At 27.4% G+C, this 15,124-nt stretch overlaps 1 protein-coding gene and 2 long non-coding RNA genes across 3 annotated transcripts; 2 read left to right on the forward strand and 1 right to left on the reverse strand.

The window, feature by feature from the left end:
- The first annotated feature begins 389 nt into the window (after positions 1 to 389).
- Positions 390 to 1,906, forward strand: LOC123262769. Its single transcript, XR_006509038.1, has 2 exons — positions 390 to 1,021; positions 1,514 to 1,906. It is a non-coding gene; the product is annotated as an uncharacterized LOC123262769 (long non-coding RNA).
- A 2,983-nt stretch (positions 1,907 to 4,889) lies between these two features.
- On the reverse strand, positions 4,890 to 5,804 carry LOC123263082. The gene is made up of 3 exons (XR_006509089.1): positions 5,584 to 5,804; positions 5,369 to 5,481; positions 4,890 to 5,284 (listed from the first exon to the last, which is right to left on the reverse strand). It is a non-coding gene; the product is annotated as an uncharacterized LOC123263082 (long non-coding RNA).
- A 288-nt stretch (positions 5,805 to 6,092) lies between these two features.
- On the forward strand, positions 6,093 to 13,284 carry LOC123263081 (NADH dehydrogenase [ubiquinone] flavoprotein 1, mitochondrial-like). Its single transcript, XM_044725618.1, has 6 exons — positions 6,093 to 6,355; positions 6,557 to 6,624; positions 6,766 to 7,434; positions 7,515 to 7,747; positions 7,835 to 8,038; positions 13,010 to 13,284. Exons 1-6 carry the CDS (start codon positions 6,307 to 6,309, stop codon positions 13,194 to 13,196), a joined length of 1,410 nt encoding a protein of 469 aa, XP_044581553.1. The 5' UTR covers positions 6,093 to 6,306; the 3' UTR covers positions 13,197 to 13,284.
- The last annotated feature ends 1,840 nt before the right edge of the window (positions 13,285 to 15,124 follow it).

Genomic DNA, 15,124 nt, shown 5'->3' on the forward strand with positions numbered 1-15,124 from the left:
TTTTTTTTTTTTTTCTTTTTTTTGAGATTAGTAGATTATTAGTATTAGATTCTGGAATTGATCGATACAGTAGTTATTTATATATAATAATAATAATAATAATAAAAAAAAAAAAAAAAAAAAAAAACATTTTTATGATAATTTCATTTTTAAGATATCTCAAAATCTATTTAGCTGAATTGGTTCAAGTTAACATGAAATTTAAGGACAATAGAATTCTTTAGAATGCCGCAAATCGTGTTTAGATCGCTCAAGCCACATACACCTTTCTGAAACCTCAAAAAGTAAAGATCTGATACGAGCAGATAAAATCGATTTTCGAAAATTGGGATGAAACCAATAACCTCCCAATTTTTGAAAATAATTGATTTTCTTAGCGGAAAGTTGACAATTTAGATTAGAAAACAATGCTATTAGAATGTAGAATAAGTACTCGTATAATTTGTTTTTTCTTTTAAGGTATACTCTGATAATTTGAATGCGTTTCTTAAATCATCAAAACATTATATTAATCAGGTTCATAACGATTTTTCATTGGAGAAATTACGAAAAGTTCCAGAAATTGAATACCTCAAGCAATTTACTTTCCCTAATGTGATTGGCAAGATAATTGATAAACTGAAAATAAAAAATAAATTTATAAATCATTAATATTTCAGATACGTCGAAATAGAAATTTTAAGAATCCAATTTACAAATATTTTAAAAATTTTATATGTTTTAACCCGATCATGATAATTTCTTGGAAACAATAGTTTTCATTTGATTTCTTAAGCTATTTAAAAAAAATATACAACATTTTAAAATTCAGTTTTACTTGATAATGAAATTTTTAATAAATTGAAGTTTATAGGCAACCATTTGAGCGTCTGGAAATGACTAAAGAAGATTTTTTGAAGATGTTTGAGTACAACGAGTTCAAAGTGAGAATACTGAAAGAAAAAGTTCAGACTCCAACTACTACAGTCTACAGATGTGGGCCGTTGATTGATTTGTTTCGTGGTCCTCATTAGACACACGGGTGAGCAATTTTATAGCTTGGAATCCTGGTGTTGTGATTAAAGTAGTTGATGAACGCTTTTATTTATTTAAATATTTATTATCTTTATTATCAATAATTTATAAATTAATTTTAATTCTATTTTTGAGTACGGGTATCGGAGTCTTCGGATCTCTAACGTCAAAAAATTTTTTTTTCTGTAATTCTATTTTATTTATTTTTTTTTTTTAATTAATTAATTAAAAATTTTTTACACAAAACGTGTACGTGATTAATCATTAAAAAAGACTTTGATTATAATAATCTGCATGCGTCCTGCTTCAATGTTTTGTCCTTCTTTCTAAATTGTACCAGATAGATGAATTATAATTATTAGTCTTATTATTATTATTATTATTATTATTATTATTATTATTATAAATATTATTAGATTGACAATTCTATGCAAATAAATAAAATAAAAACAATATCATTTCACGGAATATCATAATTGATTATATTTTGTGCATCCAGCATTCGCGACTCGAATGGGATTCCCTGGTGGACCAATGCTAACGCCGATGATGCATCCACGCTTCAGATGATCACCTCAAGCTAACGGGCCTAATCTATCACTGCATTTTGTGCTTTGGGCCCAGCCCTGACTTGGTCTCAAGTGAAAAATTTACTGACTCAAATCAATAATACAATTACAATAATAATATAATTATATGTAATATAATTACTATGCAAGAGCCGCTGGTTTCAATTTTCAAAAAACCGAAAAACGACTGTCATGTGCAAAGTCAAAATATCAACGCTACTGATCCTCAGTTAACACGAAGTTAGCAAAAGCCTTTTCTTTTTTTTTGTTTTTAATTAATTAATTATCGAATTAAATATTGTTACACTAAACAGCATCTGGAAGTAACAATCTGTCATTAATAAGCGTAAAAAGTAATTCTAAATATCGAAATATTTTTTTTTTATATTTTTTCTTTGATAACAAATCGATCACTTTATTAAATAAAACGGAATAAATTCTGTTAAATTATCGTTACTATTACGTTCAAATCTAATAATTAAATTGAAAATATTAATATTTATGTGCTGTAAACAAGTGTACGTACAAAAACTACGCATTGTTAAAATTATTTAATTTTACAAATTGTCTTTTTGAATAACAAAGAATTAAAATTTTTAATTCATCTTATTTTCAAATTAAATAACAATAAATTTAAACGATTCAGCAAGACAATCTGAATTATAAAAAAAAAAAATAAGTTATGGATATTCAGTGAGTGTCGCCGACAATATTTATCTTTTTTAAATTTTTTTAAAAATAATAAGTCTGTGAAAAGTTTTGATGGAATTAGGCACAGTCTGACGTTTGAAGAAAACTCAAATGAATTAGATATATAATTACAATATAAATAAAAATAATAGAACGTTTTAAATATCTTAAGAAGTAGTTAAATTAACGGGTGGGGAGTATCTCTTCAGAGGATTTCTTTACATTTTATAACCCCTCAGCAGAAATTTTTATTTTAAAAAACTCAGTATAAAACTCTACAATGAAAACAAATCAATTTGGAAAATCCTTCATTTGAAAATCTCTCAGGAAACAATTGATTACAATGAAACTTCTCTATATCGTAAAACTCTCAGGCGATGCATCTATCAGAAACAAAAGCTCGATAATTTTCTAAATTCATGTGTATTCTTTATTTATTAAAATAATCAAAAATATAAAGTTTTAGTTATTAATAATTATAACATCTATAAAATATTTTTTAAAATCTAGTTTTCATTGGACGATCACATTTTGAGGTCCCAAAAAACTTTATATTTTTGAATTACTGAAACTGACAGCCATTTGATAATTTTTAGGATTCGTTTTTAATAAACTATCACAAAAAAAATTCCACACACAAACAATATAAAAATCGATGAGTGCAAAATAAAAAATTAAATTATGTAATAGTTTGTATGTTATAACTTATAATTATTTTATTTTTAGCTGTAGGAAGACATGCCACTAATATGAATTTGAGAAGTGAATTAATTGAATGGCTGAAGAAAAATTGAGATGCTGATACCCTTCGTTTTACAAATTTTATCTCTCAGCCTGAAGTTCATAAAGATTTGCATCTATATATTGAAGCTTTAAAAAAAAAAAAAATTAATTTTTATCTTAATCGAATGTTACGATTTTGAATAATATAATTTATTTTTGAAAAGTAAAATTTTTAAGATAACGAAAATTAACAAAGCGAATTTAGATTTGACTAATTTTTAATATTTTATATAAAATTTTAAAATATTAAAATTATATTAAAATTTTAAAATATTTAGGAAACATACCTGTACTTTTTGATGGCATCATTTCTTTCTTCTTTGCTGATTAAGACATACGAAAAATAAATCACTTGAGGTTGTAAGCAACAAGATAATTATCATAATTGTCTGGTAAAATTCAAGGGTTTCCTGTGATATTTACAGTTCTCATATTTTAAAATTTTCTTAAATATAAAACCTAAAAGATAAATTTTATTCACAAAATCTTGTTATTAATTTATTTAGATTTCCATTTTTTTATTCGGTTAAAAGAAAGATCAAGATCTTGAAGATTTACCAGGCTGTCGAGGTTTTTAATTTTGTCCATAATATTGTGGAATAATATGAGTTTTGTCAGATTAGTCATAATCCAAAGATGGTCTATTTTCAAAATTTCTGTAGGAGTTGAAAATTTATTAATATTAATAAAAAAATTAACATATACACTTTCAAAAATACTTTTCTAGAAAATTTAATTCATATTCTAGTTACTTCATCCAATTTTATTCCATCTTCACGAAATAGTCTACCACGTTCACCCTTGAGAGCTGCTTATTCAATAATTAAATTTACAAGAGTACTATAATTTATTACATCTGGTACATCATCAATTACTAAAAAAGGCACATCAATGCTTATATTTTTTTTATACTTTTCATAATTTGATTTAGACATAATATTAATTTATATTTATGGACGCATATAAAGAGTAGGTGTCAAATCTATTTAAATTGATAAAGTATCCTAGCAACTAAATAATAAATATCATTCATTCTTTAGATATTGTATTTATTGAATTTATTAAACTTATTAATATAAATAATTCAAATAATAATTTTTTAAGTACTCATTAACATCAGAGTATACAAGTGGTTCATATCAACATAATTAATATTGGTAATAATAAAATAAACAGGATAAATAAGAAATTGTTGTTAATCAATAGCTTTATAAGTGATAACTGATAATAAATAAGTAACTGAGTAAATAGACTTAGCAGATTTACTAGATTTAGAATCAAATAATTACTATTCGATGTAAAAGGTGTAATGTTTAAAATGAAATTGTTTGCTTAATTCTTGTTATAAAATTAAAAAGATATTATGTAGACATCTCTATTAACTTTATAAATATTATATATATTTATATTTTTATTTTCTTATTTCAATAGATAATATTATGCTCAGAAGATACTTTGTATCTTTACCTGAGTTTCTTAAAATTCTCTTAAAATCACTGTTTCAAAACTAAAATTCTAATTAGAATAATGAGTAGGGTGTTTCAAAAAAAAAAAAAATTTTTTTTTCTTTTAATGGTGTTGAAAAGTTGAAAGTACATTTAAAAACAAAAATTTTGGCGCCTATTAGAGATGTATAAATCATTTTTATGTAGATAACATATGCAATAATCACCAGTGTACTCGGATTGGTGGATCACTTCATAATTCATAAAAATAGTATTTTTTAAAGGTGCGGAATTTTTGTGAGAAACTGCTGTTGATCCTTTTAAATCTTTATTAGGCCGAGATAATTGAGGGTTAGCATTCTCGTGGTGAGAAAATTGGATAGTTTTAAGTTGTTCACATGTCTCAGCACATCCTTTTGGAGACGTTATTATATACAAAGTAAATAATCTCGATTTTTGCTCTTTTAGAAAAGTCCACAAGTCACAGGAAATACCCTTGCTGTCTCTAAAGCTGGTTAGTATAGTGCGATCAAAAAGACCAAGACGTACATCCGAATTTTGAAATGATACTTCGCTATTGCAAGAAAACTTTTCTATCGCAATTTTTTTTTTTATATCACTAACTAAATATTTCTTGCCTACTTCTAAAGGTACTTCTCTGACTCCACCTATAGGTTTCTTCATTTGCTCATAACGATCTCCTCTTTTTACTAGCTATCCAAGTCGTACTCTTTTTAATGTAGGTTGTGCTGAGACTACAGTAGAACAATCAGCCCACTTGTTCTGTAATTAAAAAAAAAAATAAAAACGTTAAATCTAATTAACGATAAAAATTACAAATAAACAATTAAACAAAAAAATATACACCTTCATTTTCGTCATGTGAGTTTTAGAAGAATTTACTCCTTGGCTAAGTTGGATTTTATTGATCATTTCATGGACTAGTTTTCTTTTCTTGCTTGAGATGGAACTTTTTAAATCTGAAAAAAAAAAAAAAACATGAATAGTAATTATAACTTCTTAAAATAATTGTTGGAACTTATTATTATTTTATAAAACGTGAATAGAAGTGTAAATAATACCTTGTCCAACGTGTACATCATAATACTCAATTTTACGGTTAATTAAAATTTCTTCCGATTCAATAGGCAAGCCTCATTTTTGATTATTTGCAGAATAGGTTAACCTAGATGCTTGAGGGAAATATTGCTTCAATAGATAATTTTAAATTCCCATTGGAATTTATAGGTAATGAAAGCTCTTGATTATCAAATCGAACTTTAATAAATTCAGGATTCATAATGATATCAAATTAATTAAAATAATTTAAAGCCAAGCCAGTTTAGAACGAAAACGGAAGTAAGACATTTTTTTTTCATACTCTAATTCAAATTCTGAGTTTCCATGTGGATTAAGCAAGTGGCGCTACCTTCATGAGAAAAAAATTACATACTATGTATGACTATGTATGACATTATGTATGACACACTATGTATGACAGTATGACATATGATAGGGAGAAAGTGTACTACCATTGCTGCACACATGTCACTACCAGGCTTCCGTATTATTGGGTGAAATCGCGGATATCAAGATGATACTAACGCAACCCTAGCGGTAAAAATGAGTATCACCAATTTAGTACTACCCTCAAACCTCTTAAAGTTTCGTAGGTTTTATTTTTTTTTACTCTTGTTAATTAATTTTTCCACTAAAAACGTTTTGGCAACAATTACACTTAGTGCTGCTGCCTGTTGACAAAAAAATCTGCTAACAAAAAGGTAGTATTCGTTAGTTTTTGTAAAATGGCGGGTGTTATTGTCCGCTGTACTCAGATTTCTCAAAGACAATTAAGTGAGTATACTGCGTGTTATTTTTATAATTTTTATAATTATCGTTAATTTTGATATTGCTAATACAATAATTTACTATTTATGAGTCATTTAACTAATTTATATGTGTACATATATTTATATTGCATTTGTTTTTATATTCATATTGTTATTAATTTGACATGAGTAAGTTATATAATTTAATAAAAAATTTTTTTGAAAGGTTTTCTTGGTGTTGCTTTGAATAATCAACAAGTAAAGACTTTCTCAGATGCTGCACCAGAAGGAAAGGTAATTTATTAAAATTAAACTATTATTATGTATAAATTTTTCAAATTATTAAATGCTATGAAACAAATTGTACGTACAATTCATAAGCGATATCGGTTTTGTAAATAATAAACTGTTTATTTATTTTTTATTTTGTCATAGAAATTTGGAAGTCCGTTAAATGATCAGGATAGGATATTTACTAATTTATATGGACGACATGACTGGAGGTTGAAGGGAGCATTGAAAAGGGGTGACTGGTTCAAAACTAAAGAAATCCTTTCTAAGGGAGCTGATTGGATTATCAATGAAATTAAAGTATCAGGATTAAGAGGTCGTGGGGGTGCTGGTTTTCCATCAGGAATGAAATGGTCTTTTATGAACAAACCTTCAGATGGTAGACCTAAATATTTAGTAATCAACGGAGATGAAGGAGAACCAGGAACTTGTAAAGATCGTGAAATTTTGCGTCATGATCCTCATAAATTAGTAGAAGGCTGTTTGATTGCTAGTCGTGCAATGGGAGCTTGTGCGGCTTATATCTATATTCGAGGAGAGTTTTACAACGAAGCTTCAAACATGCAAGTAGCTATTGCTGAAGCCTATCAAGCTGGGTTGATAGGGAAAAATGCATGTGGTTCTGGTTATGATTTTGATATCTTTGTTCAACGGGGAGCTGGAGCCTATATATGTGGTGAGGAAACAGCTTTAATTGAATCAATTGAAGGAAAACAAGGTAAACCAAGATTGAAGCCACCATTTCCAGCAGATGTCGGACTTTTTGGGTGTCCTACTACTGTAACAAATGTAGAAACGGTTGCTGTTGCTCCAGTATGTATATTTATAAAGAAAAAAAATTATTTTGATACTTACAAAAAGAGAAATTGATTAATTTAAAATTTTATTGTTAGACAATATGTCGTCGGGGAGGATCATGGTTTGCTTCGTTCGGTCGACCCAGAAATCATGGAACAAAATTATTTAACATTTCGGGGCACGTAAATAATCCTTGTACTGTTGAAGAAGAAATGTCGATACCCTTAAAGGAGTTGATAGAAAGACATGCGGGCGGTGTTATCGGTGGCTGGGATAATTTATTAGGCGTCATTCCCGGTGGATCGTCAACTCCTATTATTCCAAAAAGGTAACGTAAATATTTAAAGCAGTTGATAACTTTATAAATGCAAATTAGATCATTTATAATCTATAACATCATTGATTTTTATAATAGTGTTTGTGACACTGTTCTCTTGGATTTCGACGATCTTGTGAGAGTGCAAAGTTCATTTGGTACTGCTGCTGTAATCGTGATGAATAAACAGACTGACGTAATCAAGGCAATTGCTCGACTAATAAGCTTTTATAAACATGAATCCTGTGGCCAATGTACTCCTTGCCGCGAGGGAATTAGTTGGATGTACAAAATAATGAATCGGTCAGTAACTCATATTTATTTATCCTTATTTATTTAAGGTAGTACTACCGGTTTTAGAATTGACGTTCAGAATTTAATGAAATTTGGCATATTGGTACTTTATAATATCATAATTAAGCAGTAAAATTTTTGAAACCTGAGCAAGTCCTGAAAAAAAGATATTAATATCTACATATTTTTGCTTTTACCATTGATCCTTATGGAGAATCACAGACTTTATTTTATTTCACAAAACTGGACGTTCAGATTCTTATAAAAATCAAGACAACCAGAGAAAATAACATCTAGAACATATTTAATAATAATCAGTATGGTTTCCAAGAATATGAGAATATTTATTAATAAAAAACATTCAAAATTTATCTCTGTCTCTCTTTCTCCAACGTGATTTAGTGTAGGGAAATCTACTACGTTAATCAAATAAGGTTAGGTTTTATGATTTGACTCTTGTGGTAACGGTAGTACTACCTTAAAGGCCTTAAGTATTTTAGCAGTACACGGAGAGAATTATTTTATGGAAGTTTGGATAAATATATTGATAAAGTTATAAAATCAACATTATCAGCTTATCAGTTCAGAAATGTAGCTTTAGAAAAGTTTTGTTTGAATTAAGGTAAAAGCCCCGATTATTGACGGGGGTCTAAATATTGACACCCTAAATTATTTTTAAATATATTAAATTATCTGCAATAAGAATAACGATCAAATAAATTTTTATTAAATTCTAATTAATTAAAAAATTGAAAAAAATCACATTCAGTTCAAAATATTAAATATTAATTATTAAAAAAAAATAAAGTTAGCACCAGTTCATCAAATCAGCTTACCAGCGTCTATTTTCTTAACAACTTTGGTTACAAAAGCATTTTTTTTAACTGCCGAGTTTAAATTAATTTTTTCATGTAATTATATGATCTATTTTTTTTTTAATTAACAATATATGAAATATTTATAAAATTAAATAATCGAAATTAATTGTATGCTTTATGATATTTAAATAATGGGAGTCAATAACTAGTTCATAATTTTTATGGTGTGTTATGATCTGATCCGATGTTTAGTAAGTTTTTACTGCTGTAGATGTCTCAATATTATAGTTAGATTCGGCTCAGATCGGCGGGCTCTTTAAAATTCGCTAAAGAATACGAAAGTATTCCTGTTACGGACTTTCGTGAATAATAATTAATATTATTATTAATTTATATTAGTTAGGATGAGGATTTGGCATTCGGTATTATGAATGATGAGATTTTATATGCAAGTTATATGGGATATATTGTAAGATGTTTCATATACAGGAGTTACTTGCTTACTGCTATATCTTAATTTTCCTAAGTTTTACATCGAGTTAATAACTTATTTTAGAGGGGAGATTTTAGCTTTAGGGTTGGATTTATTATAAGAATGATTTCTAATTGGTCGATTTCTTCAAGAGTGGAACTCAAAAGTAAAAGTGACGCCTTCGCTTAATTTTCTCTCGGAAAAGTGAAACTAACCATGTGTTTAACACATGGCGTCGTAGTCGTTGCCTGGTTAGAAGAAAAGCCATAAAAAAGGGAATATTTAGTTTAGCCTAGGATAATAAAGTCCTTTATTCAAAGTCGTAAATTGTAGTATTTTGCTAGAGTCTCTAAGAAACAAAGATGTATTTGTTATTTAAGATTTTAGTTTCTCCTTTTTATAGCTTTTCTCGAGATATTATATTTTATTTTCCTCTCGAGTGACCATTCTATATTTAAGTATTCCATATGTTTTATTTTCTTTGTTACGATGTTCTTAGTATTATTCTTATTATATTTCTACAAATAATTATTCTTATAATTATATTATTAATCAATTATTTGTCTGATTTGAATTTAAATAAACCGCTAATTTATCTCCTATGTAGATGGCGGCATGTGCTGCTACATCACAGGTGAATCCCATATTGACAGCCAGTCGACAGCGCTATGACGCCTTTTTTTTTAAGTATAAAATACGTTATATACGCGATTATATTCAAGGCTTTTAACTGTCAAATAACTCGGCGTGTTTTAGTGTTAAATAAGTTTTTAAATAAATTGTTATATTTTTCATAATAATTATTCATTCATAGAAATTATTATTAATTAACTTTAATAATATTGATTACTTTATATCAAGTTTTTGATAAATAACAATATAACCAAATGATTCGACGCATGTGCAGTAGGGGCGTCAATAATTGGGGTTACGGTACGTCAATAATTAGATCAATCAGTTTTTTAACCCGTCAATAATTGGTGTATCCAGATCATATATTTAATTATTTAAAATTAATTAGTAAATATCACTGATTATCATTTTAAAAAAAGAAATTGATTAGTTAAAACATTACTGAAGACATTACCACAAACAAAATTCATCGATATTTATTTTTGATTGCTTAAAAAAAATGAAATCATAACTTTGTTTCTTATAGCGTCAATAATTGGGGCTTTTACCTTACCTCAAATCAAATTTTATGAAATTTTTAAAAAAATAATTTCCTGTTAAAGAGTCACAGTTATATTTTCTCAATAATGTATTCAATATCTTCTGCGATCAGGGTTAAATTTATATTTTTCAATTTTGGTAAAAAAAAAATACCAGTATTTTTTATAGGTTACGTAACAATTGATCCGCGACATTTCATCTGCGGACGATTGATTCGCTCGACAATTCAACCGCACGACAAATGATCCATAATTAATTTTCAGATAATGTTACCTTGTTGTGCCCTTTTATCATGGATTTTGTGTGTGTTTATCTAAAATGAGTGAGGATAAATTGTAGGGTGGATCACTTATCATGCGGATCAATCGTCGCTGATGAAATGTCGCGGATCAATTGTCTGCGGATCAGCAGTCGTGTCACCTTTTTTATGACCTTAAAACACGAATTGATCTAAAAAATTATGTAGGGTAGAGGTACCGTTTTTGGACACCTTAGCACCGTTTTTGGCCAGTTAACATTTGAATTAATTTATAAAAAATCATAATCTTATAACCATATTTTTGTTGAATTTTAAAAAATTTATGTTAAAACAAATTGAATTTTTAATGGTTTATTAAAATAAATTCATTTCTATCGTTTATTTGAACAATAAATGGCCATAAACGGTACAGTGGCCACAAACGGTACTTCTACCCTATTTTATGCATTTATTATTTTTTTTTTGAATAACTCTTAAATATTATTTAAAGATATTGTTGTTGTATCAAAATTAATACAGTTAAATTTTCACAAAACCAATTTTCTGTCACTCTTTTACTATTTTGTTGCTTTACAATATCAACGTGAAAAAATTTTAAGCTTCGCAAAGTCAACTGTAGATTTCTTACGTACACAGAATTAAGAGTAGTACTCGTGAATAACACTTGGTGAATAAAATAAAATGATTTTGTTTTACTCCAATTAGAGACTTGACTCTGAAGAATTAATGTTTGTAAATTAATTTTCAATTAATGAAATAAAAATTCATTGAAGAAATTAACTTTTCATAAAGTTGGTATTCGAAAAATTTGAAATTTTAATGAACACGAAGAAAAAAATTTTAAAATTTGAGTAGTCAGTTCTAAAATAAAATAAATAATAATATAAATTGACTAATAAAAAACTCAAAATATTTCTAATACTTTTTATCTAAGTTGAGTATATATTATGAAATTCGTACTTGAAATTTATAAGACGTTTTTGTTTTATACTAAGGATGAAATCTATAATTGGGTATTTGCATGATTTTCCAATCCATTAAATAGTTATGTCTTATTATTTTTAAAAATTTTTGAAAATTTTTGAAAAAAAAAATTTTTTTTTTTATTTATGAACATTTAAACTATTTAACAATAAAAAAATTGTTAAATTTTAAACGAATAGGTAGCTCCCTCTTGCGTATGTGACGTCATTGTGCATATTCCATTCAAATTTGTTGGCGCCAATCCACTCACAGAATGTTTATCAAAAAATCCAAAAATTATTAAACAATAATGAAATTACGTATCATGAAAATTTATACTCACAGGTTAGCTTTTGCGCCTTGCATTTCTGCAGATACAAAATTGGAGTTAGTAGCTAAGTAAGATGCGACCATAAAAGCATCAACACGAGGTAGATTATCGGATCGAGCTTCACTGAAACCAGGATCGACTTTTCTTCGAGGCATTTTTATTTCTTTTTAATTATTTATTGTCAGTTACTATCACCCCGTTCACATGTACCACTAGTACCACTCAGCATTTATGGTAATATAGAGTATAATCATAATATCTATGCTAATTATTCTTTTTAAAGAAAAATATTTATGCTACTTTCAGTAAATTTTAGTCTTAATGATAAAATATAACTAAACTCACTATAAATAAAAACCAACTTGAAACTTTTTTCAATAATTTATCATTCGTCGTTTATCATGCATTCAAATAACGCGCCAATAATATGCACAATGACGTCAGACCAATCACATCACGTTTTACATCATATTTGACCACTTTTATTTATTTATTTATTTAAAAATTATTTGTAAAAATTAAATTTTTTTCTTACGTAGGTATTTTATGTGTATCAAAGAATTTATTAACTGAACTTTATTTGCAAAATCATTTTCATGCAAATACCCAATTGTACTAAAATCTCGTGTTTTCATTCAAATCAATAAAAATTTTCTGTCTTTACAACATTAAATTTTTTAATTTCTACTGTAAATTCAATAGTTTCGAAGTAATTGAAAATTTATCAAGTTTCAATTCTTCTCTTTTTGATAAACACTGGAAATAATTTTTATCCGTTACTGTGATTAAAATTTCATTTGAAGTAGAAGTAGAAGTTAACATATTCATTTAAGAGTAATTATTAGTATCAATAATTATAAAATTGTAATTCTCTTCGTAAAAATAATCAATTCGCAATTAATTTTGATGTAAATTAAATTCTATTTTGATTGGTAATTAACATACATTTTTTTTTTCATTAAAGATTTGTCCTTGGGAATGCAGAAAAACATGAAATTGATATGCTTTGGGAGCTCACAAAGCAAATTGAATTGCATACCATTTGTGCTCTAGCTGATGGTGCTGCTTGGCCAGTACAAGGTCTTATTCGACATTTTAGACCTGTGATTGAGGAAAGAATGCAAAACTTTAAACAATCAGTGGCTAATTAATGAATATCAAATTCAGAAACGTAAAGTAATTTATTGCTGTTGTAATTATGTAGGTAATAAATATTATTAAAATAATGTGTTTTTATAAGTTTTGTTGCATTAATTTTTACATAGAATTTAGTGATTATTACTCTTAGGTATTTAATAAATAATTATAATAAAATACTTTTATCGAAAAAAAAAATTTAAAGAACTAATGATCCAACGTAATAAAATTAATATTTTGCTTAATGCAAAACTTAAAAATTAATCAAAATTAGCGGATATGCAATACAACTAGACAAGAGCGTAAAAAAATTGGGTCTTCACATAATAGGACAGAGGTCATCTTCAAGCTATAAAAAAAAATATTCGTTATGAATTTTTGTTATGAAATATTCGCGACGAATTTTCTGTTAATGAAAATTTCCTCCGTGACATCAATTTTTTATAGAAAATTAATTGTACATGTTTTTTATGAATTCTATTGAAATAAGTAGCCAAATTTCTTTTCCACATCTCAAGTGCTTGGGAAATGCATTCATTTTAATCTGTTACATTCCTGTGATCCCACAATAAAAGAATTCATCGGTTATGTGATCTGAAAAAGTAAAATGAATGTAAAATTCTTAGTCCGTTGACTGAATAGCTATATGTAAAGTTAAGTTTTGGAAACCTTACAATGACTTTTTCGCCGCTGCTAAAGAGACGTTGGTGTAAGAAAATTTTTACTGAATTTATTAAAGTTTAATAGATACGTCCTAAGTTTCATGTCTCAAGAAGTCCTAGTTTATAAATAAAAAATTTTTTTTTCTCATTCTACTCCCCACTCTGACATAACCTACATATTAAGACAATTATCGCGAAATTCGTTTTCAGCTGATATCTAATTGTTAAGAAAGAAAAATATTTAAAATGGTTGACCTTGGAGGCCGTCCCGGTAATTTCCTATTTCTCTTGAGATTCTTTCAAATATTATATCTGTAGGAACTGTATTAGAAGAATATGAATTTTTGATAAATAACACCCCCGCACTCCTATGTGAGGGAGGAATTTCGTAAGATCCTATTCGAGATGATTTCCACATTATAAATAAAAGATTTCTACAAAACTTCGAGTCCATAGAAACTATTGTTTGGAAGTGAAAGTTCTTCATTGTTAACGCTCCCGAAATCCCTTTTGGGGTTGGAATTTCATAAAATCCATTCTTCTCTGAACTTGACATCATACGTGAAGATTCCTACCAAATTTTGAGTCTGCAGAATTTACAGTTTTGAAATAGAAATTTAACATTCTAACACCCACCTCCGCAATCCTTATTGACGGTGGGTTGTAAAATCCGCTCTTAGATCATTTCTGCATCACATATATAGTCTATAGGAGCTATAGTTTAAAAACGGGAATTTTTCATTTTTAACGCCCCCGCAATCCCCTTTGGAAGATGAATTTCTTAAAAACCGTTGTTAACTGACCTCTACATAGCAAAAGTAATATTCCTACCAAGTTTCTCGTTTCTAAGTCCTGTTGTTCTCAAGATTTCGTGATGAGTGACTATTTGACTATATTTTTTTTTTTTTTTTGTAAATAAAGCAGTCATTTTTTTTAATCCTTGAATTACATATAATAATAGTTAAAAAATTAGAATTTCAGAGTTACTTACTTACAGAGCGACTTTTTTTTTGCTTGTAGAGGATTCAAGTCAAGAAATTTTCGAAGTTTCAAATTTTTACTTACCAATAAATATTCATTTATGTATGATGGAGGGTACCTATGAAGATTCTTTGTTAAATTTATTGTAAACTTATTTAAAATAAATTATAATTTCAATATTAACTACAGACGAGAAAATATCAGAAATTTTTGATTATAGATAATATTGATGACTTAATCTCCAATTTTAACTCTTCTGCATCGTCATACTTCAACTATTTATTACAATACTGTGACAT

The sequence above is a fragment of the Cotesia glomerata genome, linkage group LG4 (genome assembly GCF_020080835.1).
Source record: "Cotesia glomerata isolate CgM1 linkage group LG4, MPM_Cglom_v2.3, whole genome shotgun sequence".
Taxonomy (NCBI): Eukaryota; Metazoa; Arthropoda; class Insecta; order Hymenoptera; family Braconidae; genus Cotesia; species Cotesia glomerata.